This window comes from Leucoraja erinacea, chromosome 23 (assembly GCF_028641065.1).
Source record: "Leucoraja erinacea ecotype New England chromosome 23, Leri_hhj_1, whole genome shotgun sequence".
In the NCBI taxonomy this organism is placed as follows: domain Eukaryota; kingdom Metazoa; phylum Chordata; class Chondrichthyes; order Rajiformes; family Rajidae; genus Leucoraja; species Leucoraja erinaceus.
The window spans coordinates 27,046,780-27,073,561 of record NC_073399.1 but is presented as its reverse complement, the minus strand read 5'-3'; the positions used below and the strand labels follow the sequence as shown (position 1 = coordinate 27,073,561).

The following is a 26,782-nucleotide window of genomic DNA, read 5'->3' as shown; positions in this document are numbered from 1 at the left end:
CCGTTACTTTTTGTTCTTAATTGCTGTTCCATTCCAGTCATATAAATCATATAAAAGTTTCTACTTATAAACTCATTAACCTGTGTATGTCATGATCATGTCGTGTATGTGATAATAAACTGTATTCTCACCATACATATGGCTCCTACATACCGGCCCCCAATTTTTCTATGTATATAACGAAGCAATTACTAATAAACGTTAAAAAAAGGAGCTATAAAAGCTTAACATACATTAAAAAATAAAAGTAATATGCATTATATGTCAGCATTCAGACTTCTTTAGCGATTTCATCCATCTTCACCTTCGCCTTCCAGAAGCAGACATATCTTGGTTATCGGTCTTACCAAGACATTGTTCTTAGTCTGAAGTCGTACTGTCCGCACCAAACCTTTAACGTCCGGCATGATTTCCAGTATCCTTCCCATCAACCAAGAACCTTGTGGTGTAGTAGAATCAACCACCAAAACGATATCACCTGGAATAAAATTTCTTCCTCCATATCAGCTCAGTTCATGGATATGTCGTAACAGTAATGTTGAAATATGAAAGTCCTTCGAGAGAATAATAGGATGCTTAGCCTCCTCAGGCATTGCTAGTCTATTCAGGTGACCACTTACTCTCAGATGTCCTTCTTCCAATACCGGATCAAGCTTGTACAATTGACTGTCTCTTTTGACACCATGTACTCCAGCTTCTAATGTCAATATCTCTTCTTTGTATCATTGTCTTTGACAGAAAGAGATAATTGCTTGTTTTGCTTTGAGAAGATCCTCAAGATGTAATCCCTGTGGAGAAATTCAGCGGGTGAGGCAGCATCTATGGAGCGAAGGAAATAGGCGACGTTTCGGACCGAAACCCTTCTTCAGACTGTTCGTTCGTTGGGTTCGACAAATCTTTACCAATAACATTCACTGTGATGTTTTCCTTGATTTCCGGATCAACAGCAGAGATTTCAAATCCCACTTCAAGCTTTGGCCATTCTCTGTCTGACTCTGAGAAACTCTGGTCCATTAATCCATCTCTTATTGCCTAAGAAGCGGTCTGCTGTTAGTCCTCTAGAAGCTTGATCCGCAGGATTTTCCTTTATGTTAACATATTTCCACTGTGATACCATTAGTAGCACCCCTTACATAAGAGATTCTGTTTGCTACAAATGTTAGAAAACGTTTGTTTTCGTTGTTGAAGTACTTAAGCACTGTAGTACTATCAATCCAGAAGATAAATTCTTCCAGCAGAAGCTGTAGTTTTTTCCGTAGCATTATGACAATTTTAACAGCTAAGACTCGGGCAGAAAGTTCCATTCTGGGAATCGTCATTTGCTTCAATGGCGCAACTCTGGCTTTTCCCCATTAAGAATGCAACATGTACTTTATTGTCATCATTTTCCAGTCTTAGATACGAAACTGTACCGTAGCCACTTTCACTTGCATCTGAAAAGTGATGCAGCTGTGCAAATCTGATACGACCAAAGTTTCTAGGCTTCATGCACCGGTCCACTTTAAATTCCGAAATCTTGTTGAGATCCGCTAACCACTCTGCCCATTGCTGAGGCGTGTGCGGACGTGGCGCCGACGGACGAGAGGCCGAAGCAAAGAAGTCGAAGCCGATGAACCGAATGGAAACGAGACTGGCAGTCGGTCCTTTGGCTTGTAGGCGACGCCGCCTTTCGGGTACGTGGCGTTTTGACAGAGCGGCCATTCGGTAAGTTTGCTTTTAGACGACGCAGCTTTTCGGTTCGTTGGCTTTTAGGCGTCCCGCCCTTTCGGTTAGTTTGCATTTAGTTGTCCCATCCTTTCGATTAGTAGGCGTTTCGTCTTTGGACTATTTCGGTTTATTGGCGTTAGGGTTAGGGTTAGGGTTAGGGTTAGGCACGGATAAGATACCTCTTCTTGCACATGGTCGCTCTTGAATTGAGATTCTGAACTTGAATACATCTGTTTCAACGCACCAGTGTAATCCTAGTGCTCTTTCCATTGGCTGATTATCTTTGTCCAAATCCAACCTTCTGGTCTCCTTGGCACTGTTATCTGGTGGAATGGTTTTCAATAAAACATGGCTGTTGCTGATCCACTGAGCGATGTCAACTGGAATATGTTCCAAGCAAGTTCCAGTGATGTCAGTGAGTTCGCCGAAGCAGTCACGGACTTCATCGCACCAATAAACGACAACATTATCCCCACGGTAAGGGTAAGCACCTTTCCGAACCAAAAACCCTGGGTAGACAGGTCCATTCGTGTTGCCTTGAATGCGCGCACCGCTGCCTACAACTCGGGCTTGGCATCAGGAAACATGGACGTCTACAAGGTAGAGTCCTACCGACTGCGAATGGCAGTGAAGGACGCAAAAAGGAGGTACAGGGACAAGATGGAGTCACATACGGAGCAGCAGGACACCAGACGCCTGTGGCAGGGGCTACGGACTGTAACCAACTACCAGAGCACCCCACCCTCATCCGCAAGTGCACCTCCCTAGCTGATGACCTGAACTCCTTTTACGCTCGTTTCGAGATGCGCAACACCACCCCAGGTCTGCCGACTATCGACAATACCGCCAGCGGGCTGGCTAACACAGCTGAAGGGAGGAATGTGCACACATTCTCGCTGTCCGAGCACGATGTGAGGAGGGCTCTGACACGGGTGAACATGAGGAAAGCTGCAGGCCCCGATGGCATCTCGGGGCGAGTACTCAAGTCCTGTGCTACGCAGCTAGCTCTGGTGCTCACTACAATATTCAACCTCTCCCTGGACAAGTCCGTGGCCCCTGCCTGCTTCAAAAAATCCATCATCGTACCGGTACCAAAAAATGCCTCCCCAGCCTGTCTGAATGACTACAGTCCGGTGGCCCTTACCTCGGTAGTCATGAAATAACCATATAACAATTACAGCACGGAAACAGGCCATCTCGGCCCTACAAGTCCATGCAGAACAATTATTTTCCCTTAGCCCCACCTGCCTGCACTCTTACCATAACTCTCCATTCCCTTCTCATCCATATGCCTATCCAATTTATTTTAAAAATGATACCAACGAACCTGTCTGCACCACTTCCACTGGAAGCTCATTCCACAGCGCTACCACTCTCTGAGTAAAGAAATTCCCCCTCATGTTACCCCTAAACTTCTGTCCCTTAATTCTGAAGTCATGTCCTCTTGTTTGAAATGCTTTTTGAGGCTGGTGAAGAAACACATCTGCGCCTTCCTCCCTCGCAACATGGACCCGTTACAGTTTACATACCGTCCGAACAGATCCACAGACGATGAGGTCTCCCAGGTTTTGCACACTGCTCTCTCTCATATTGCCAACCAGAAGGGGGGCTACGTGAGGATGCTGTTCATAGACTTTAGTTCAGCCTTCAACATGATAGTCCCCACCAGACTGGCCGAGAAGCTACTGGAATTAGGGCTCAACACACTGTGTGCCTGGGCCTTGGACTTTCTCACCGCAAGGCCCCAGGTAGTTAAGATGGGAGGGAATACATCAAAGTCCCTCACCCCGAGCACAGGATCGCCCCAGGGTTGCGTCCTCAGCCCCCTATTGTACTCCCTGTACACACATGACTGTGGCTAGGTTCAGCTCCAACTCAATAATCAAGTTTGCTGATGACACTGTGGTGGTGGGCCTGATCTCAGACAACGATGAGAAGGCATACCGGGAGGAGGTGGCTGATCTAGCACTCTGGTGTTGGGGCAACAGCCTCCTCTTGAACATCAAAAAAACTAAGGAGCTGATCGTGGACTTTAGGAAGGCACATCATCCGAGGACGTACACACCATTGAGGATAAATGGGGATACTGTGGATAGGGTGAGCTGTTTTAAATATCTGGGAGTCCACATCTCTGAGGATATGACATGGACATCACACTCGTGGGTAAGGCAAGGCAGCGCCTTTACCACCTCAGGCAATTGAGGAAATTCAGAGTGTCTCCGAGGATCCTCCAGTGCTTCTACTCTGCGGCTGTGGAAAGCATCTTGTCCGGAAATATTACCATCTGGTTTGGGAATTGCTCTGCCCAGAACAAGAAGGCTCTGCAGAGAGTAGTGCGTTCAGCCGAACGCACTATGGGAACTTCACTCGCTACCCCCTGCAGGAACTATACATCAAAAGAGAGGGGGGAGCATATTGAACAGTTTCAATTTCATTCGGTATTGCCGGAGGATTAGAGTACTGCGAATTTGCATTGTTTAAAAAGGGGGTCTGACGGGTTAGTAACCCTAGCAAATTAATAGAATACCTGTTATATTTTGAGGTGTGCAACTCCAGAGCCAATAAAATCATGGGAGACCCCTTCCACCCCTGCAACGGATTGTTCCAGCTGCTAGGTCAGGCAAATGCCTCCGTTGCCATGCTGTGAGAACGGAGAGGTTGAGAAGGAGTTTCTTCCCAGAGGCCATTCGGACTGTAAACTCCTATCTCATCAAGGACTAACTTTACTGAACCTTTTTCCTTCCACCCACAATATTTAACATGTAAAAAGAATATGTGATTCTGTTTGTAGTTTGTTTGGTTGTTTGTTTGTTTGTCTTTTTGCACAAAGTCCACGAGCATTGCCACTTTTCATTTCACTGCACATCTCGTATGTGTATGTGACGAATAAACTTGACTTGACTTGGATAGCATGAATTCTCTTTTATTGCAGAAGGAAGTCAGATGTTTTACCATTTGAATTGCGTCCTGTTCCGTAGACATGGATTTTAAACAATCATCCACATAGAAGTTGTTCTTTATTGTGTTTGTCACTTCTTCTGGAAAGTGAGCTTTATTGTCCTCGGCGGTCTTCCGTAATGCAAAGTTTGCACAACTTGGTGATGACACCGCTCCAAAGAGATGTACCTTCATCCGATATTCAACGAGATCTTGTTGATCTCAGGCCACCATAGGAATCGCAAATAGTCAATATGCTTTTCTGATACTTTGACTTGATGAAACATTGCCTTAATATCAGCCATCAAAGCAACAGGTTCTTGTCTGAATTTAATAAGAACGCCAATGAGTGAGTTGGTAAGGTCCGGACCCTGCAGTAGGTGACGTGATGTTCCTTTGAAGAATGTAGCGCAGTCAAAGACCACCCTCAAGGTCCCTTACTTCGAATCATACACCCCGTGGTGCAGAATATACCAAAGCTCTACGTCACTTCGAATCAGTTGGTTTGTTTGTACCATTTCAGCATAAACATTGCCAATCATTTCCTTTAGGAAAGATGTATCTTCATCATAAAATTTCATATTCTTGCCAAATTTGCATTTCAGATTCTGGGTGCGTTGCTTGCAATGCGACGATTATTCGGCAGACTAACACTTTCTTGTTTGAAAGGCAAGTCTAGACAATAATGTCCTTCTATCATCTTTACTGAGTGGTTCATAACATCCAAGAACTTTAACTTTTCTCTGGACATCTCTTCTGATTCCCTACCGGTACTTTAATTGAAGTCGTGATTGGATTGCTTGATCAATAGCTCTTCTAATAGATATTCCTTTGACAGCAGCAGTAGGGTGGTTATTCTGGTTCCTGTTTTTGTTGTTCCTTCTCAAGGAGCCATAGATAACCCATCCGAGTAGGGTTCTCACGGCAAATGGTCTGTCCCCTTGACTGCTGACAAACCTTTTAGGTTCCAATGCCTTCAAAGTATTCGTTCCGATAAGTAGGTCGATACCAGAATTTATTTTAGGTATCTTGACATCCTTGGAGTATGGCCATTGTTTCAAGTCTTGCTTGGGTATATTTAGATGAGAAACTAGCATGGTCTCATGTGTAAATAAATCAGATAGTTGTATAAAATTGTCTTCATCCAGACTAGATATTTCCATACCAGTAATATGATTACTATCACAGCATTTCTCTTCATTCATGGTACTCAATATAATCTTAAGTATTCTCCTGTAATGTCCAGCCTTTTCATCGAGCTTTCTGTGCAAAAGGTAGCCAAATTTCCATGATCCAAAAATACATATGTTTGCCACACTGTATTCACCTTGCTACTCTTTACCTTTACTGGTAAGATGGAGAAAATGCAGGTTTCTACCCTGGCCCCAATATGTGCACCTATCTGAGGTGAGGTAGCAGCATCACTCGTAGCTGGCTTATCCTTCCATTCTATTTGCCCCGGCTTCTTTTCTGTATTCTTCCGTTCAGTGTGAAGTAATTCAGGATAACCCTGTTTGCATTTATTACAAGTTATACGACTTGCAGTCCTTTCTTCAAACATCCAAAGCAGATTCCCTTTTCCTTTAAGGTCCATCTTTTCTTTATAGTCCTTCTTCTTGAATTTTCAACACCACCTCATGGTGTGATCAGCTCATCACATGACAAACAGAACTCTTTTTGCTTAATAGTGGATGCATCTCCTTTCATTCCACCTGTCGTTTCTACAGGTATTACAGCAGTAGCAAAACTGCTTTCCTTAGGTCCTGATCTTCCTTTTGTAAAAGTAGAACCTTTGACAATTGCAATTGGTTTAGGATCTTGAATACTCCCATAGCGTAAATTTAACATTAACCGTACTTCCCTTTCCATGAAATTCACCAGATCAGGAAGCATGGCCTCTTGATCCTCACCTTCCTGCATCAGACCTGCTTTATCCCTTCACTTTTCTCTAAGCCTATAGGGCAGTTTTAGAATGATAGCTTTCATATTACTAACAACATTCATTTCTTGCATGTGGTTGAGATTTTTCATCGAGCCACAACAACCTCTAAGAAATATCGCAAACTCATGCAATGCCTTCGCATCTTCTGCCTTGATAGCTGCCCAAGCATAGGCCTTCTTCATGTATGCATTTGCAATCTGGTGTTCATTACCAAAATGTTCTTTAAGCAATTTTATTGCTACTTGATAGCCCTCATCTGCAGGCAAATGTTGACAATTTCTAACAAGCTGCTTTGAATATCGGCTTGTGTAATACTCCAGAAATCGTAAACGATCTCTTTCATTAGTAGTTTTCATTTCCACTCCTTAGTGAAACGCTATTATGAAAGTTTCATTTTGCATAGGATCAGCATCATACTTAGGAATTTCCATTGGAAGTAAGGTGGAAGAGATATTATGTTGAGCTAGAGACTCGCTAATTTGATTTTGATTCCTCACCAATTCACAGATTTCACGTTTAAATCCCTCATTGGCCTCAGAGGAACGGTAAACAGGCCTCTGAAAAGAGTACTGGTCTGCATAGGTTTAGTCGCAAGCCTCATGGCTAGTTGTTTATCCCTGGCTGGGCCCAAATGGATGATAAACAGGCCTCTGCCTATCTTGGTTTGCTCGAGCCTGTCTAGTAGGCCTCTGAGAAGAGTGCCAAGTTGCTGGTTTGTCACGAGCCTTAAGTTATTTGCTTCGGTCTAGCACCCGGTTGCTGAGATGAAGTTTTGTCGTCCATCCACTTACTTAGTGATAGTTCTGAGTCATGCAAGATATTGTCTGGCTGTAGATTTGATTTTGCTGCTGTTTCCAGCTTAGCAGCTCATTCTTGGACTAAGGAACTCTTCTTCTGAGATACTCTCGAGCCGCATCTTGAACCATGACCTTCCAGTATCTCCTTCTTTGTCTTGGCAACTGCTAATTTTGTGGCTAGCTCCAGCTGTTCCTTCTGTCTACTTAACTGCCTTTTTTGTTCCTCAGCTTCTCTATTCAGCTGTTCGTCTTGTTCCTCAATCAATTTTTTTTTCTCCAAGGCGACAGCTTGTAGCGAGAGAGCAGCTACCTCAGCTTCAGCTTCCATTTGAGCAGAGACCCTTGTAGTTGAACTGGCTACAGAACCAGATTTATGTCTTGATCTTCGTATTAAGACGTTTGAAATACTATCTTGGGGTCCAATTTCTTCCTCAATTTCAGCACCTTGTTGTGCAGTTGTTCCCACTGTAGAGCATGCGTTTTTTTTGTTCAATTTCAAATAACCAGTTCTCTACTTTTTCCATGAAACCATCGAAAGATTCCATCTTCTCTTGAAACTACAGATTTTACCTTTCGCTTTCCTCCTCAGGCAGTGGTTTTGTCCAACCTGAAGGCAGAGGTTGACTAATCGAACCTGATTAGATTTTACTTCTTTTGTATTCTCTTCAAAATACATGCGTTCCTCCTAGTTCTCGATTAACATTAATCTGCTTCCATAACTTTTGTTTTACCTTCTAGCATTTTTCCAGAAATGCAGCTCGGGCCTTTTCACAGAGTTTGACCTCTCTTCTCATATCTTCTCACTCCTGGCTCCACATCTCCCTCCTGTGGTGACTCTTCGTACTTACCTGCCGAAAGATCCATAACTGAATGTATCCTTTGCTGGCTGCCAGATCGTTATTCAAATGTAGAGCAGGAGTTTCAAACAGTCTGTTCTGCTTCTTCAATAACGCCTCACTATTTTCAAGGTTTTGGATTCTTCTGCCAGTGTCTAATGTAAACATTCATTAGCTGAGCACGTTCAAAACATCGCTATTTCCAAGGTGTTTAAGAAGGAACTGCAGATGCTGGCTCAGCACTAGCTGTCTTATCTTCAAATTAAGGTAAATATGCTTCTGACTGCTGGCTTTCCTTCTGCAGAATATTCTCACAGGCTTTTAAACTTTAAACTTCTGATCACTTTCAAATGGACAAAATAGTCGGTCTACTCATGGCGTCCGGTCAATGAAGTTTCCAATCTTCTTCTTAATGACCCAGGCTCCACCGTGTCAGTTGCCAGCCACCAGCAGATTCTTTGATCTAGGATTTAAGCTCTAATCTCTGGCAGAGATTCAGCATCTTCATCGGTTCCACTGTTGAATCGGTCTTTGGCTTACTACCTCCTGGTAGTAAAACAGTTTTTTACTTCATATAATGGCAGTCTTTACGACGTTCTCAAAGTCCAACTTCGATAGCCATTATTCCTCGGGGAAGTATATTTTACGCACTCATCGACACACTTAAGATAGTAAAAACGAATCTTCCAAACGTTGTTTCGTGATTAATTGGTCTTTAATTGAAGTAGTACACAGCAAAGAAATAATCCGTTACTTTCTGTTCCTAATCGGTGTTCCATTCCTGTCATATAAAAGTATGTCATCTCATTAACTAGTGTATGTCGTGATCATGTTGTGTGTGTGTGTGATAAAAAACTGTATTCTCACCATCCTTCCTAGACCCAACTGACTCCTAATCTATGAGTCTGCGCTAGTCTTCTCTAGAAATAGACGCACCCGTTCTACGTATCAAATCACACCTAAAAATGTACACACAGATAAAAACAAAAATATTAAAAATGTTAGACATGCCTATAATATACTGACAAGCTTAATGGCTCCTACATCCAATGAAGTCCAATTAAAGATAGTTCAAAAGTTTCCAATAGGGTCGATGAGAGGTTAGGAAAACTCTCCAGCTGGTTAGAGGACAATACTAGCTGCTGAGAGGACAGATCAGTTGCCTGATAACAGCTCGGAAGAAAGTCCCTGAATCTGGAGGTGTGCGTTTTCAAACCTCTGTACCTCTTGCCTGATGGGGAGAGGGGAGAAGAGGGAGTGCCCTCTTTAGCTAAGCACAATGAAGAAACATACAGTTAGAGGTGCCGGCATGTAGAGCACAACAAAAGCACTGGATCTCAGGACGTGACTAAACACTTTTGGACACGTTAACAATCAGAGTGGAAAAGACTGCAAAGAGAAGTCTCCGCTCCTACCTGTGCCATGGGGAATACTGGGACGGCAATATGCATCAATCCTTGGACCTGCAGTTGCATGGTTGTCAGGGAGCGCTGGAAACTTGACAGAGTCTGCAGAAAGGGAAAGAAAATACTGACAAATATACTGCATTCAAAACTCACTCTAATTTCATTTTCCATTTAAATTATCTAACAACATAAAAAATCCTGGTTTAATTATAAAAAATAGATTTTTGCTGCAGCTTTACACAAAATGTGTAAAATGTACATTTAGACAAAATGTACATATAAATATACAATCAAATTAATAATCAGTAATAAAGGTAACTAGACCATAATAGTGCAAAACTGGTCTGTATTGCAACAAAAACACATAGTAGATTCAGCCCTTTTCCTCCTTATTTTTCCAAACAGACTATAAGATAGCATTATATTAAGAAATCAGTTTGTATTAGTTTACTAGGAAGTCAGAAGTACTGTATCTGAAGCTCATTTAAAAAAAGTTAAATTACATCACCTTTATATCCTATCTCAATAAAACAGAACGTGTACCTTTTGGAATGGGTTTCGCGTGCTGTGGCTGCAGTATAGATAATAATGCACAACATCTGGAACAGAACCAAACAACCATAAGTTAGTAAATTTCTACCTATTCATGCAAAGAACCTGTACAAGTGTACAACTATTTTGAAATCAGTTTCTATCTAGGTAGTAGGCACAATTTGAAAATGCAAGCAGCAACTTGACTGAGAATTTTTTTGATTCCATCTTCTACCAAGATGCTAAATGGTCCCCATCAACATATAGGTTTTAGTTTCAAAATAAAACAAAGTCATTTCCATAGAACAAAAAGCATAACCATCCAATTATCAATTTTGAGTCTTGGAAAAATGTATTGAGAAAAAGCCATTGTCCCACAAAAGGATAAATAATTATATATAGAACACATGTCCCAAAATACTACCCATTAAAGGGGTAGCAAAGCCAATAGCCCACAGAACAGCATTGTTTATGTAAGTTGCCAGTTTTGGGGAGGAGGAAGAATCATTTTTATATAAAATAATTAAAAACTTTAAAAAGCGTTACTTTACCTGAGCTGATTTTATTCTGGGTCATGTTCATGATGACTTTATCTGGAGCCACGCAGAAATCACTGATCCCCTGAAACATATGGAAGTTAAACAATTTGCAATTTAAAATAAAATGTCAGAAAATATGAGAAGATATTAAAATGAAAGAACTTTATGGTGGAGACTTCATTTTCTTGTGTATGCCTGAAGGAAAATTTATATATTAACCTTGAAGTATACCAGCCACTGTTTGGATTTGTTGGAATGGGAGATTCTCTCAAAGATATTGCACAGGGTATACAAGGTGTGATGATGTACTTAGTTTAAATCACTGCATACATAGGCAGATGAAGGTTTGATTTATCCGTTCTACGTTAATTGGCCACATTACCATGTCCTGTTTGTATTCCTAATTAGAATTGCTCACATCCTTGAAGGCAGGCGAAATCCAAGGAACTGTGTTGTTGACACAAGGAACTGCAGATGCTGGTTTATATTTAAAAAAGACACAGTGCTGGAGTAGCTCAACAGGTCAGGCAGCATCTCTGGAGAACATGCACAAATAACGTTTTGAGTCGGTACTCTTCTTCACACCTGAAGAGGGTCCCGACACAAAACATCTCTTTCCATGTGCTACTCCAGCACTTTCTCTCAATCTGTATTGTTAATCTAGAATTACATTTTTTGGAGGAAATTGACACGGTGATGGTAGTGGAAACTAAAAAGATTCCTTTAAGTGGTGGGTATGGGTTACTAATGAATTGCATGTCCTTTTGAAGTGCATAAATACGTAAACTATTTATGTTTACAGAGCCCTCCATAATGTTTGGGACAAAGACCCATCATTTATTTATTTGCCTCTGGACTCCACAATTTGAGGTTTGTAATAGAAAAAAATCACGTGGTTAAAGTGCACATTGTCAGTGTAGGAGCCATTCATGCTTAAGTTAGTTACTATTAGCATATTATATTATGTTGTCTAGATATTTCTTGCTGAATTTTTTGGTATGCTTGGGGGTGGGCTTTTGATGCGTAGACGGGCGTGACATATATGATAGTGAGGGACTGACCAGATCAGACCAGCCACGGGATTTGGAGAGAAAACAGTTCTTACCAGATAGTAAGAACGGAAAGCTACAATTTGTATAAAAATAAAGTGGATCTGGTATGTCCACTTTTTTGTTTGTACAACTACTTCAATAAAGAATGAAATAAGCTGGAAATAATGACTGGAAGATCCGTTTTTCTTGATTTCTTGGACCTCCAAAATATTCAAAATGGAATTTAAACTGGAGGTTTTTGCTTGTCTGCATATGATCATTCCCACCTACCCGTGGAGTAATGGCAACGGAAATTGGATATTGGAAAAGATTGAAATTGCCATTACATTAAAGTAAGAATTGCTCTCTATAAGTGAAACTGGAGCTTGTGAAAGCCTGCGAACAAATGATCTGCCTGATGCAGTCAACTCGACAAGGTCCACTCGTGCGCTATCTGAAGAACAACGATTTGAAACCACGGAACCCAACACGCAGGGACAGAATTGCTTTGAATTCCAGTCTGGAAGCATACGGCATTACGTCAGCACGTCCTAAAGGGATAGTGAGCCAGTATGTCTATAGCTCAGCCACAAGAGGGCGATGTGGAACAGGATACTGGAAAAGAAGCAGCATTAATCTCACCGACAAAGGCCAGGTATTGCTCATGGAAAGACATGAGAAGTCAAGAAACGTTATGTAAACAAGCTAACAAGTTCATTGAAAAGCTGAAGGAAATCATGAAATCAGATGAGAATGCGAAGGAAGTCCAATCTAACCTGGTTCAATTAATCAAGCTCTGCAATGAAGTCAGAGAAAACCATGAATTATTGGCCAAGTTCCACGGCTTGAAAGGGAGCTTGAAAAGCAGAATCAGTTGTTTCAAGAAACAACGGAATCTTTTAATGGTTTTATACAAGATGGTTATCTAAGTTGGACAACAAACTACACACTTCATAGTTCAAGTGGCTTACAACAGTGTTGTAGAATCTGAAATAGGACCTGAAGACAGTATTTCAAATGTCTCAAGACAAAGTTCAAGCCACAAATCTGGTTCTGCATCACGTGTATCTTCAAGGGTCTCTGCTCATAGTGAAGTTCAGGCAGATTGGGCTGTTCATTTGGAACAGGCTGTCGCCATGAAGAAAAAGCACAAGCTTGAGGCACCAAAGGAGCAATGGAAAAGACAGACTGTGCTGGCAGCAACCAATGCCAAGCCTGAGGCACAAGAAGTATAGTTTCGAACTGGTCTACCAACCGTGAGTTGTCTTGTTATTAAGAAGTGAACCTGTTTGTTTAGTTATCAGTTAACCTTTTTCAGGATCCTAGACCAATTGCAACTGTCAAAGGTTCTGATTTTGCTAAAACGAGAGAAAGATCAGGATTGAAAGGAAAAAGTTTTGCAACAACTGTAATACCTGTAGAAACAGCAGTGCAAGGAAATCCGACGACAGGTGGAATGAGAAGAGATGTGCCTACCATTAATACTCAAGGTCTTGTTTGTTCTGCAATAAAAGTGGTCACACATTAGGGCGGTGTCGACTGATCAAGCACAAGGGGCACAAAGAAACAATGGACTTCTTAAAGGAAAAGGGAGTCAACTTTGGATGTTTGAAGAAGGTACACATGAGTAAAGCCATATGACTTGTGACGTATGCAAACAAGATCATCCTGAAATACCCCACACTGAACAGAAGAACACAGAGAAGAAGCCGGAGCATACAGAACAGAATGAGAAGTTGAATGAGAAGTTAACTGTGAATGATGCCGTTTCCTCATCCCAGATGTGTGCGCATATTGGGGCCGGCAATGAAGCCTGCATCTTCTCTATCTTACCAGTACAGGTAAAGAGCCGCAAGGGGGACACGGTGTTACAAACATTTGCATTTTTGGATCATGGAAGTTCAACAACCTTTTGTACAAAAAGCTTGATGAGAAGGCTGAACATTACAGGACAAAAGACTAAGATTCTCTTGCATACCATAAATGAAGAGAAGCTTGTGATCAGTCATCATATCTCAGGTTTGGAAATATCTAGTCTGGCCAAAGATTATTTTATACAACAACTGCCTGATATGTTCACACATAAGACCATCCCTGTTTCTCATCTGAACATTCCCAGCCAGGAAGACCTAAGACAACAAAAGCAGGGATGAAAATGGCTGCCCTGCTGCTGCTTTCAATCAAATATCCACTGTAAACAGAGGAGCTACTGGTCAAGCAATACAACCACGACTTCAGTGAAAGAACCAGCAAGGAAGCAGAAGAAATGTCCAGAGAAGGGGTAAAGTACTTGGATATTATGAATCACTCAGTAAAGATGATAGATGAACACTATTGTCTAGATTTATATTTCAAACAAGAAAGTGTCAGTTTGCCGAATAACCGTTGCATTACAGTGCAGCGCATCCAGAGCCTGAAACGCAGGTTTGGCAAGAATAAATTTCATGATGAATATACATCTTTCCTCACAGAAATGATTGATAATGGTTATGCTATAATGGTACCAGTGGACCAGCTGAATCGAAGTGATGGAGAGCTCTGGTACACTCCACACCATGGGGTGTATCATTCAAGGAAAGGAACCTTGAGGGTGGTCTTTGACTATGGAGCAGTCTTCAAAGGAACATCACTTAATTGCCAGCTGCTGCAGGGTATGGACCTTACCAACTGACTAATTGGAGTTCTCACCAGATTCAGACAAGAAACGGTTGCTTTGATGGCTGATATTAAAGCAATGTTTCATCTGGTCAAGGTATCAGAAAAGCATATTGACTATTTACAGTTCCAGTGGTGGCCTGAGGGTGATACACAGCATGATCTTGTTGCATATCGGATGAAGGTACATCATTTTGAGCAGTGTCATCGCCAAGTTGTGCAAACTTTGCTTTGAGGAAGTGCTGAAGACAACAAAGCTAATTTCTCAGCAGAGGTGACAAACACAGTAAAGAACAACTATGTAGATGATTGTTTAAAGTCCATGCCTTCGGAACAGGAAGCAATTCAAATGGCAGCACACCTGACTTCCCTCTGCCAAATGGGAGGATTCATGCTGTCGAAGTGGATCAGCAGCAGCCGTGCTGTATTGGCATCCATTCCACGAGAAAGCAGAGCCAAGGAGACTTGGTCAAAGACAAAGACAATTTGCCTATGGAAAGTGCACTGGGATTGCACTGGTATGTTGCAGCAGATGTGTTCAAGTTCAGAATTGCAGTACAGGAACGACCATATACCCGACGGGGCATCTTGTCCATGGTTGGCTCTATAGATGATCCTTTAGGATTTCTTGCACCATTTACTCTGCCAGCCAAGCTGATTATGCAGGACCTCTGCAAAGAAAGACTCAGATGGGATGAGAGCATAACACAAACCTTCTCTCAGCGATGGACAGGATGGTTAGCAGATCTCGACAAGATGTCGGAATTTAAAGTGGACCAGTGCATGAAGCCCGCTAACTTTGGTCGTCAGATATGCACAGCTGCACCGCTTTTCAGATGCAAGCGAAAGTGGCTACGGTACTGTTTCATATTTAAGACTGGAAAATGATAACTAATGTAAGTCTGTTCCAAGAAGCCAAAGAAGAAGAATGAGGAATCACTAAGTTTGAATGCCAACACATAGTCCATACGTTTTGTTTTTGATAATATGTTAAGCTTTTACAGCTCCTTTTAATGTTTATTGATAATTGTTTTGTTATATACATTGAACAATTAGGGGCCGGTGTGTATGAGCCATTCGTGCTTAGGCTAGTTACTGTTAGCATATTATATTATGTTGTCTAGATATTTCTTGCTGAATTATTTTGTCGCTTGGGGGTGGGCTTTTGATACGTAGATGGGCGTGACATCTATATGACTAAAGGTCTGATCTTGACCACTTCCAGTTGTTCTGTATATTGATTTTTTGATAAAACGGTGCCACTTACGGCTGTGATTTTTGGCCATCTTACTCAGAGTCCCCCTCCACTGCGTAGGACAAGAGGATTTTTCCCATCGATTAAAAATAAAATAGTTATTAGTGGTTAAAAAATGTTAAGATTCTCTCTCCTGAAGGTCACGCCCCTTCCAGAAAGACAATAAAACCCGGAAGTGTTGACTGCCTCAGTCAGTCTTTGCAAGATGGGGGAGCAAGAGGGTCACGTCTCTCAGTCTGAGCTGTGAATAATACTGAACACATTTGATTATAAAACCCAGAAGTGTGGGTGTGGCTCAGTCTCTGCAAGGTGGAGGAGGGAGAGGTCATGACTCCCTGTCTTTAGTGGCCTTGCACACTGCTTGAAATGGTATGAAACTGCATTTGAATTTGTTGGCCTTGCACCCTGCTTGTAGTGGTAAGAAACTGCACTTGAATTTGGTGGCCTTGCACCCTGCTTGAAATGGAATTTCAAGGATAGCCATGAGTTAACTGCCAGTCCACCAGCCGTGAGTGGATGAGCTGCCAGCACAACAGGCAGAAACCAGTCCCTTCAGCCCACAACAACCATACTAGTGCTCCAGAAAGCCTCCCCCCATTGCCCACCAATATTGGAATTGTTGGAGAGGTGGAATATTGCGTTGGGGGACCAGCCTTCCCATGTGATGCTGGGACCCAACAGGTCCCACTTAGTCAAGTATATAATAGAGGGAGAGGGACTAACCAGATCAGACCAGCCACGGGATTTGGAGACAAAACTATTCTTACCAGATAGTAAGAACGGAAAGTTACAATTTGTATAAGAATAAATGGGATCTGGTATATCCACTTTTTTGTCTGCACAACTACTTCAATAAGGAACTAATTAAGCTGGAAATAACGACTGGAAGATCCGTTTTTGCTTGTCTGCATACGATCATTTCACCTACCCGTGGAGTAATGGCAATGGAAAGTTGGATATTGGAAAAGGTTGAACTTGCTGTTACATTAAAATTTTAATAAAGGCCATTTTTATACATTTTGGTTTCATCATGTAGAAATTACAGCTGTGTTTATACATAGTCCCCCCATTTCAGGGCACCATAATGTTTGGGACAGCAATGTCATGTAAATGAAAGTAGTCATGCTTAGTATTTTGTTGCATGTCCTTTTAATGCAATGACTGTTTGAAATCTGCAATTCATGGACATCACCAGTTGCTGGGTGTCTTCTCTGGTGATGCTCTGCCAGGCCTGTATTGCAGCCATCTTAAGCTTATGCTCGTTTTGGGGGCTAGTCCCCATCAGTTCAGATTGGGCGATTGACTTGGCCACTCAAGAATTCACCATTTTATAGCTTTGAAAAACTCCTATGTTGCTTTAGCAGTATGTTTGGGATCATTGTCTTGCTCTTGAACGAACAGCCGGCCAATGTGTTTTGAGGCATTTGTTTGAACTTGAGCAGATAGGATAGTCTATACACTTCAGAATTCATTTTGCAACTACCATCAGCAGATGTATCATCAATGAAGTGAGCCAGTACCTTCAGCAGCCATACATGCCCAGGCCATAATACCCCTACCACTGTGTCTCATAGATGAGGTGGTATGCTTTGGATCTTGGGCAGTTCCTTCTCTCCTCCATACTTTGGTCTTGCCATCACACTGATATAAGTTAATCTTTGTCTCATCTGTCCACAAGACCTATTTCCAGAACTGTGGTTGCTCTTTTAAGTAGTTCTTGGCAAACTGTAACCTGGTCATCCTGTTTCTACGGCTAATCAGCTATTTGCATCTTGCAGTGTAGTCTCTGTATTTTTGTTCATGAAGTCACTGATAAATCCACTGACCCCCGATGGGTGTTTTTGATCTCTCAGCAGCTGTTTAGGGATTTTTCTTTATTAGAGAGATAATTCTTCTGTCATCGTGGAGGTCTTTCTTGGCCTGCCAGTCCCTTTGCGATTAGTAACGCGCCAGTTTTAATGATGTTCCAATTTATTATCATATTTTTACAAGTAGAATTTACTGATTGTATGCAGCAGGAAGAATTACATTGCACACACACAGGATCATTCCATGACTTACCACAGCTGCAGCCGTGTCCAGACCTAGAGAAACCCAGCTGAGGATCAGAGTCAGGATGCCAATGACAATCATTCTGGAATATAAAACATATAAATGTAATGAATTACAGGGTTGGCTTTCAGAATGTAAACCATTGAAAACAGTTTTACTTGTAATTTAACTGCAGACAAAAAACACTGCAGGATTTTCATTAATCTGGATTTATTATAAATTAGTATTATCCACATTTGCCTCAAAAAATTGAGGTCAGCCTTGACAGAGGTTTTTCAAATGTCAAAACAAAGACAGAAATTGCTGGAACATTTCAGCAAGCTGGGCTCTCCGACCTGAAACATGGACTCTGTTTCCCTTCCCCATCTGTGCCAAAATGCTGCCTGACCTGCTGAGTATTTCCAGTACAGGTGCACAACCTTTTATCTGGTGTTCCAGAAACCGAAAAGCTCCGAAAACCGGCCATTTTTTCCAGATGTCGTCTGCGCACCAAAGCTCGCGTTTGGCGCCAAACTTGACCCAAAACGACCCACGGTCAACCCAGGTCTGTACTACTGTAGTGGCTGCCTCCTCCCTGGAGACCGGGAGACGCTTAAACATCTGTAAATCATTGCTTAAATGTTAGTCAGTTAGTTTGGAGGGCTTTTATGTGAAGGGGGGTGAAGGGGTAAACTTTAATTCTTAGTCCCCTACCTGGTCGGAGAGGCGGGGAGCGGTCAATGCCTTACCGGGTCGCCGTGCAGTAAGCTCCGCAGCGCTGTGGCCGGTGGGGCTGTGGGCGACGCCGGTTGTAGCTCCGACCCCGGCAACTCTACCCCTGGCTGCGTGGCGCTCCAAATCCAGCGCGGCCCGCGGCCGGACGCCCCAGCTCCGCGAATGTCGGGAGTCGGCGGCGTCGCAGCGCTGGGATACCAGCGGGGAGCGGGCAATGCCTTACCGGGTCGCCGTGCGGCAAGCTCCGGAGCGCTGTGGCCGCCGACACACGATGGAGCGTCGCTGGATTTGGAGCCGCGCAGCCAGGGGTAGAGTTGCCGGGGTTGGAGCTCCAACCGGCGCCGCCCGCGGCCGGACGGAGCCCCCAGCTCCGCGGCTCCAAATCCAGCGACGCTCCGTCGTGTGTCGGTGGCCACAGCGCTCCGGAGCTTCCTGCACGGCGACCCGGTAAGGCATTGCCCGCTCCCCGCTGGTATCCCAGCGCTGCGACGCCGCCGACTCCCGACATTCCCGGAGCTGGGACGTCCGACCGCGGGCGGCGCTGGATTTGGAGCGCCTCGCAGCCAGGGGTAGAGTTGCCGGGGTCGGAGCTACAACCGGCGCCGCCCGCGGCCGGACGGAGCCCCCAGCTCCGCGAGGTTGGGAGTCGCCGACCAGGTAGGGGACTAAGAATTAAAGTTTCCCCCTTCACCCCGACTCCACCACCACCACATAAAATCCCTCCAAACTAACTGACTAACATTTATGCAATGATTCTCCCGGTCACCGGGGAGGAGGCAGCAGCTCCAGACTTTTCAAGCCGCCCGCGCTACCTACCTAATCTACGCTAAAAATCTTCCATTCTGAAATCCGAAAATGTCCGAAATCCGACAAGTGTCTGGTCCCAAGGCTTTCGGATAAAAGGTTGTGCACCTGTATTATCAGTTTTGGTGTTATGTTTCCAGCATCTGTAGGTTTGCATTGTATTTTCACTGTTTTTTAAAACGCATTTATGTTAAACTGTGCAAGTACAGAAAGTCTAAACTGTTTCATTTTCTTAATAAAAATCGCCTTAACCAGAAGCATCTTAATTTGAGGACCAGAGAACTTTTTACTAAATGGGAAATGTAGCCATCCTCATCCCGTTCAATTCAATGGGAGCTGGTTTAAAGATGTCTTGATTCAAACACCAGATTTGTTTTTCCAAACCTCAAGTGCCCTCTGTGTTAACCCAATGTGGGAGGAATAGTTTTAATGCCTCCTGGTTGCACTGGGTCACTTGGATTTGTTTTCACCAAACATCACATCATAAGGAACTTGCTGCAGTGAGGCTAATGTTCCACATACACTTATAATACCGTCAGTACTTACACCACCAATCCCATTTTTCAGCATTGAACAAATTTTAAGCGTATGGAAAGAGTGAACCAGATCTGTGCATTAAACAGCCCAGGAGAGAGGAACAATTCTATGATGGTTCGCAAGGTTCTGCTAAAAGGGATCAGGAGAAGGTCAAGCTTTTTACAATTCCCAGGATTGATGGTGAAAGAAGGGTGCATTTGCCATGGTAATTTGGAAGTATCTTTAGTGGCATGTCAGAAGCCGCATTAAGTATCGGTTTGGGCTGCTAACTAGCTCTAAAAGCTGTAGAACGTACAGAACAAGGGAAGCTAAACAGTAAAAGCCATGCTTTTCAAAAGACTGACATCTTTCTTAAAAAACATGAAATAGTAATGTACTCGAGGAGTAAGACCTTTGCACAAACAAGGTAATGTTTTAAAATGTGTTGAAAGCAGGAGTCTGCTGCCACAGTAAAGTGCTCTGTCCCTGGTGGCATTAATTAGCCAGCTGAACCTCGTTACACACAATGTCCCATGTAATGTTCGAGAGCTTTCCAGCAGCTGTCACTTATGATACTAGTTTTTCAGTACACAGCTACCATAACTAATTTCTTTTTCCAACCATTTCGTTAAACCTTAATTTAAATAATGGTTCACAATATTTAGCAATTTGTCAGTATTGTTCATTCCCTACAGCCGGCAAGTTCAAATTTTTACACCATTGTCAACTTCATAATTCCTGATGTTAAATTATTATTTTTCAATGGATATGGATTTTAAATTTTGAAAATGTTGAGCAGAGATCCTGACTGAATGCATCAGAGCCTGGCTCACAATTCCATAGACGGGAGGACAAGAGGCTGCAGAGAGTGGTGGACTCAGCTCAGGTCAAAGCTTCCACACGAGGCGCTGCCTCAGGAAGGCAACATGTGTCATTAAGAATGTCCACCATCCGGGCCATGCCCACCTCAGTTAAGCAGGAGGTACAGGAGCAGGAAGTCCCACACAAGTCCTACACCCATCAGGTTCTTGAACCGACCTGCACAAACATAATCCTATCTTGACAAAGGAACACTACAGACCACCTCTTGCACTACCATGGACTTGTTTTCTAATTGTGTTTCGCACTAAACTGTTGTTTTTGTACAGTCTTTTTCTCTACACTGGCTTGTAGTGCTTGTGTAATTTTTGTAAAATTTATGTTTCTCTGTGTTGTCTGAATCTACATGCCTGTGAAGCCGTTGCCAACATCTTTTCATTATACCTGTACCTCACTGAATCTATGTATATGACAATAAACTGGGCTTGTGGCAAAGAAAGACTGCATTCAAATTATTACAGCTGCCCTGCAACCCTTGAATTGGAAATCTCATCTTGGAGGTTGGAATGTGAGAGAGGAAAAAGGAAGACAAAGAAAAAAACAATAATTCTGCACAACAATCACAAACAAACTTAATGAGTAGTTATTTCAAAACTAATTAAAACATTTTTAAAACATGAAAACAACTATGTTGTACTTTTATGTTTCAAGCTGCTGGAGCTTGAAATCTGAAGCTTGTCAGGCAAGCAGACGATACAGGAACACACAATTATTGTCATGAAAACACATATTTTGAACATAGCCTGCAATTTTTACTAATTACCAACGTTTTCAAATGTTACAAATATAAACTAACTTTTTTTAAAGAAAAATGACTATAAATAAATTATTTTAAAGTGATTATTTAAGCTGCAATGCAAAAGAAATACTTCTGGGTACATCAAATATTAACTAAAACACGACCAATTACATTTTATGACAGCTGCAACAGGACAGAAAATCAATGACTGTTACTGGAGGAATCAGGGTGAGGAGATATACCGAAGTCCAACTCATCTTTAACAATCACCATTAAGCTGGAAACGGAAATAGAGCAGAGTGTGTTTTTAAATAGTACTCCTTTGCCTCATAACTTCTCACTGGATAAATAAGAGGTAATGTACTGGAAATATTGTAGTTTCCTTGTCAGGTGGGTTGCAGGGGGAGGTGATCCCTCAATTAGACCCAGAATCTGGACAATAATGACTTTGGTTCTGAAACATTCTGGTGAGCAAGGAATGCTTACCTACACTGCAATTATCACAGCCTTTTTTTACTGTCGGCCAAATAAATAAGATCAATTTTAAGCTTTGAAGTCCCAAACAAATTAGCAACAGTGATTTTTTATGTTTAGTTGTGCATTCTAACAGATGCTGCATGGAAGTTACATTTACAGAATACAGAATATACCGTTTCCAAAAAAGCTGCATTAAAAGACTTTTCACATTCCTTTCATGATGTACCAACACATTTTGTGATCAGTGAAGTACATTTGAATGTCACAATAGGAGGTAATTTCCAAAGGACCCAAACACGGTGGACTGAATGACCAGATAATCATTGAAAATATAAAAAGCAAACAGCCATTCCACGTTAGAATTTAGTGTCCTATTTTGGGTACTGCATAATACACTGATCTTCATGAAAGTTGGCAAAACTTACAAAGAAGACCAAAGGTTTGAAGAAGGGTCTCAACCTGAAATGTCGCCTATTCCTGCTCCCCATAGATGCTGCCTCCATAAATGCTGCCTCACCCGCTCCAGCATTTTTGTCTACCTTCGATTTTTCCAGCATCTGCAGTTAACCATATAACAGTTCTTTCTTAATGAAGACTAAAAGGGTAATTTGTGCAAAATGATGCTTCAATCATAAAGCTGCTTCATTGGATGAATGGGAAAATATATTCTGAGGTTTCACTCCTATCAATTGTCCCTTTTATTTCCAGTATTTACACAATACTTGCTTTGACATGTGCCTCACACATACATTTTTCAGGACAAAAGAAAACTGATGCTTTAATACATTTGGCTTGTCTCATTCCATGTCAAGGAGATCACCACCTCCTTCCACCTTATCAATTTGGGTCAGATGACAGTGGACGAAATGCAAAGGGAAGCTCCTCCATTTACACCACCATGTCCTGGCAATACAAAACTTAAAAACTGAGGTGCTCTCTTTCAATAAAGGAAATCCTTTCACACAAAATGGAAAGTTTCCTCGTCTGCATCACTTGGAATACAAAGTGCTTTATGTACATTTTGCCTTGATGGGATAGATTTGATAAGATGATACTCACAGTGTGAGGAGCAACCGGGATCGTTTGGCCAGACCCAGAAATGCTACCAGGCAAATAACCAAATCAATAATTAGGAGCAAAAGATACGACAGCCACCTGCAGTGAAGTTAAGAGGGAACACATTAAATATATAAAGATAACAAATCTCCAAGTTAAAATCCAAAAAATACTCTAATACATGTCCTGATGTTGCTTCAGCATTTAATTCGGCAATCTGAAAAGACAGACACAGAGAATCAACTTCACATCCACTCCAAAATCAAATATCACCAATAATTGGTAGCCACTTCAAATAATTTGGCCCATGGTTCAATATTATGGTGAGGTCCTGAAAGTGGGTGGACAAAAGGCAAGAGTCAAGCTGAAACTGCAATAGAACTGCATGGATAACAACAGACTGCAAGACCATGTACCACCACATATCTTCAGGCCTCGCGTCCTCACAGGTCACAAAACCTCTGCATTTATTTGCAAGATTATGCAACCCCGTATATATTTAAAAAAGGTAAAATGAGACCATGGACAGCCTTTCAGGAGATGGCATTCTCAGTACAGGCTGTGTACAATCCCACCAGAGGGTAGGAGAATCAAAGCCAGGGAGACAGAATATGATGAAACATGAAAAGAGAGCATATCATGCTCATCAGTGAATTCTTCATGTAAGAACCAAGACTAGTACAATAAGTGGAGAGGGGGAGCGAAGAAGAAAATAAGAATGGCAAAGCAAGACAATACTGTAATAGAATTAAAAATCCAAAATAATTCTGTGTAGGGCCTTTGAACTGATACATCCTCTTCCACAGATGCTGCATGTTTGCTTAGAATATTCTGTTTATATATGAATATAGAAGGGGTACTAATTTAAAGATCTGCTATTTGCAAGTAAATATTAAGCAAGTGGCAAGACACAGGGGTTAACCTATTAGGTCAAGGCCAGAATATTGTTCCAGTACCTTTTATTGATGCAACCTCATGAAAGGGATATTAACAAAATATCAGAAGAAATGGAGATGGTGGAATGAATAGAAAGGGTGACAATTAATACAGTATGTCATAGAAATGCTGCCCAAACCTAGAATGGCTAAGCTGCCTGGTCTGAATGATTTGAATTTTGTGTTGCTCAGGAAATGTGTGTTGAAGGTACTGGAATGTTCACTAGGTAGAGGGGGAAAACGACATAATTAGAAAATGGTAAATGTTCAAAATTAAGAACACAATTAAATTTGGATTTTTAATGTTAGAAAGGGAAAAGGGCCCCAAAAAGGAAGATCTCCGAATCATAAAGCTATAAATTTATGCTGCAGTGGATGGAAATATGTTATTTGAATTCTTTCTTTGTAGATGTAAATATGCTTTACAAACCAGGACCTGGTCAAAACAGAACATGGAAGTGATTGTTTAAAACATTACCATTCTTCTCAACCATGCCTTTAGACTTAGTGAATGGATGACAACAAAAAGTAAATACTAACATGTAATCCAGAATAGAAACCTATTAACATGAATACAGTAGCATTAGCAAGGAAAAAGATTCTTCCCAAAAGACAAATGGTACAAAATGTTTGAAAGACAAATCCACAAATCAGACACATTTCCTTTCATATTATTTTCTTCATCCATGGTAACTTCTAGATAGATAGATAGCCTTTTACAGGTGCACAACCTTTTATCCGAAAGCCTTGGGACCAGACACTTGTCGGATTTCGGACATTTTCGGATTTCCGAATGGAAGATTTTTAGCGTAGATTAGGTAGGTAGCGCGGGCGGCTTGAACAGTCTGGAGCGGCTGCCTCCTCCCCGGAGACCGGGAGAATCATTGCATAAATGTTAGTCAGTTAGTTTGGAGAGATTTTATGTGGTGGTGGTGGTAGAGTAGGGGTGAAGGGGGAAAGAAAAACTTTAATTCTTAGTCCCCTACCTGGTCGGCGACTCCCAACCTCGCGGAGCTGGGGGCTCCGTCCGGCCGCGGGCGGTGCCGGTTGGAGCTCCGACTCCGGCAACTCTACCCCTGGCTGCGCGGCTCCAAATCCAGCGACGCTCCGCGAATGTTGGGGAGTCGGCGGCCACAGCGCTCCGGAGCTTGCCGCACGGCAACCCGGTAAGGCATTGCCCGCTCCCCGCTGGTGTCCCAGCGCTGCGACGCCGCCGACTCCCGACATTCGCGGAGCTGGGGCGTCCAAAGCCGCGCTGGATTTGGAGCGCCTCGCAGCCAGGGGTAGAGTTGCCGGGGTCGAAGCTACAACCGGCGCCGCCCGCAGACCCACCGGCCACAGCGCTGCGGAGCTTACTGCACGGCTACCCGGTAAGGCATTGACCGCTCCCCGCCTCTCCGACCAGGTGGGGGAGTAAGAATTAAAGTTTACCCCTTCACCCCCCCCCCCCCCTCCCCCCCTTCTTCACATAAAAGCCCTCCAAACTAACTGACTAACATTTAAGCAATGATTTACAGATGTTTAAGCGTCTCCCGGTCTCCGGGGAGGAGGCAGCCGCTTTAGTAGTACAGACCTGGGTTAACCGTGTGTCGTTTCGGGTCAAGTTTGGCGCCAAACGCGAGCTTTGGTGCGCAGACGACATCTGGAAAAAATGGCCGGTTTTCGGAGTTTTTCGGTTTCCGGAACGCCGGATAAAAGGTTGTGCACCTGTATTGTCATTCAGACCGAAGTCTGAACGAAATTGCAGCAGTCATACATATAATACAATACAATAAAACAACAATAAACCCATATTAACATCCACCACAGTGAGTCCACCCAGCATCTCCTCACTGTGATGGAGGCAAAAGTCTTAGGTCTGCAGTCTCTTCCCTCTTCTTCTCCCTCTGCGCTGAGGCGATACACCCCCCCCCCCCCGGGCGATGTTAAGAACAGTCCCGCGGCTCAAACACCGCGGCCCGGGGTGGTTGAAGCTGCCGCCCACCAGTCCTGCAGACGCAGCCGCTGGCCCGCGGCCGAACCCCGGACTCAGGCCACCACCGCCAGAACACCGTCCCAGCCACCCTCACGTGTGTACTGCGCCGTCTTCAGCCTCGGGCTGGGCCGCCCCGACTATTGCAATAATATTGGGATTTGTTTAATTTATTGCATGTTTTGTTTATTATGTTATCTATGAATACTGTGTTTATGGGGCTGCAAGTAAGTATTTCATTGTTCCATTTTCAGTACATGATGATTAAACAAGCTGGACTCTTTATTGGACTGTCTCACTTCAATCAACCATGACATTTCTGATTATCGACTCATCAGTTCCCTGGGCTCTATTATTTTCCTCAATACTTTTCTCCTGCAACCACCACATTCTAACTCCCCGCGTCGTCCATCACTCCCACGCCAGCCTCCACTGCTTCTGTGGGTCACTTCACCACTTGGGTTACTGGCTGACTGAGGTGACTGAACACAGCTGACACACAGCTGGAGAAAATACAGCCAGAAGCCTGAATAGGAGCAACACTCACACCACTGACGTCAATTATTCAGGTCTTTGTTCAGGCAAATAGGGAGAACAAACAAGTGGGGGAAAGCAGCAGCTGAATTACACGTACACTTTTTCATTTAGATTCTACCTCCATTGGCAATTAACTCACTGCTCATCCAGCTTAACACCAATGCATTCCTTCCACTTTAATAATTCTATTGAGATCTGAATAAAGTTAAGTCATCCAGAACAAAAAAAACCTGGATGTTGAGCTAGCATGACATGACATGGCAGTGGCGTCGCAGGGTGATGAAGAAAACTTTTGGCACGCTGGCTTTCAGGGAACTGAGTATAGAAGTCGGTACATTAGGTTACAGTTGCACAAGACATCGGTGAGGTCGCACTTGGAACATTGTGTTCAGTTTTGGTGACTCTGCTGTAGGAAGGATGTCATTAAGTTGGAAAGAGTACACAGCAGATTTACGAGGATGTTGC

The 26,782-nt window shown here is 42.8% G+C and overlaps 1 protein-coding gene across 2 annotated transcripts in view; it reads right to left on the bottom strand.

The window, feature by feature from the left end:
- Positions 1-26,782, bottom strand: part of ttyh2 (tweety family member 2) — a 107,405-nt gene that overhangs the window by 13,165 nt on the left and 67,458 nt on the right. For both annotated transcript variants that reach the window (XM_055654152.1, XM_055654151.1), the window contains exons 5-9: positions 22,877-22,972; positions 17,698-17,770; positions 10,708-10,777; positions 10,169-10,224; positions 9,635-9,727 (exon numbers count right to left, since the gene is read on the bottom strand). In XM_055654152.1, coding sequence (XP_055510127.1) covers positions 9,635-9,727; positions 10,169-10,224; positions 10,708-10,777; positions 17,698-17,770; positions 22,877-22,972 — 388 coding nt within the window. The remainder of the gene's footprint in view (positions 1-9,634; positions 9,728-10,168; positions 10,225-10,707; positions 10,778-17,697; positions 17,771-22,876; positions 22,973-26,782) is intronic.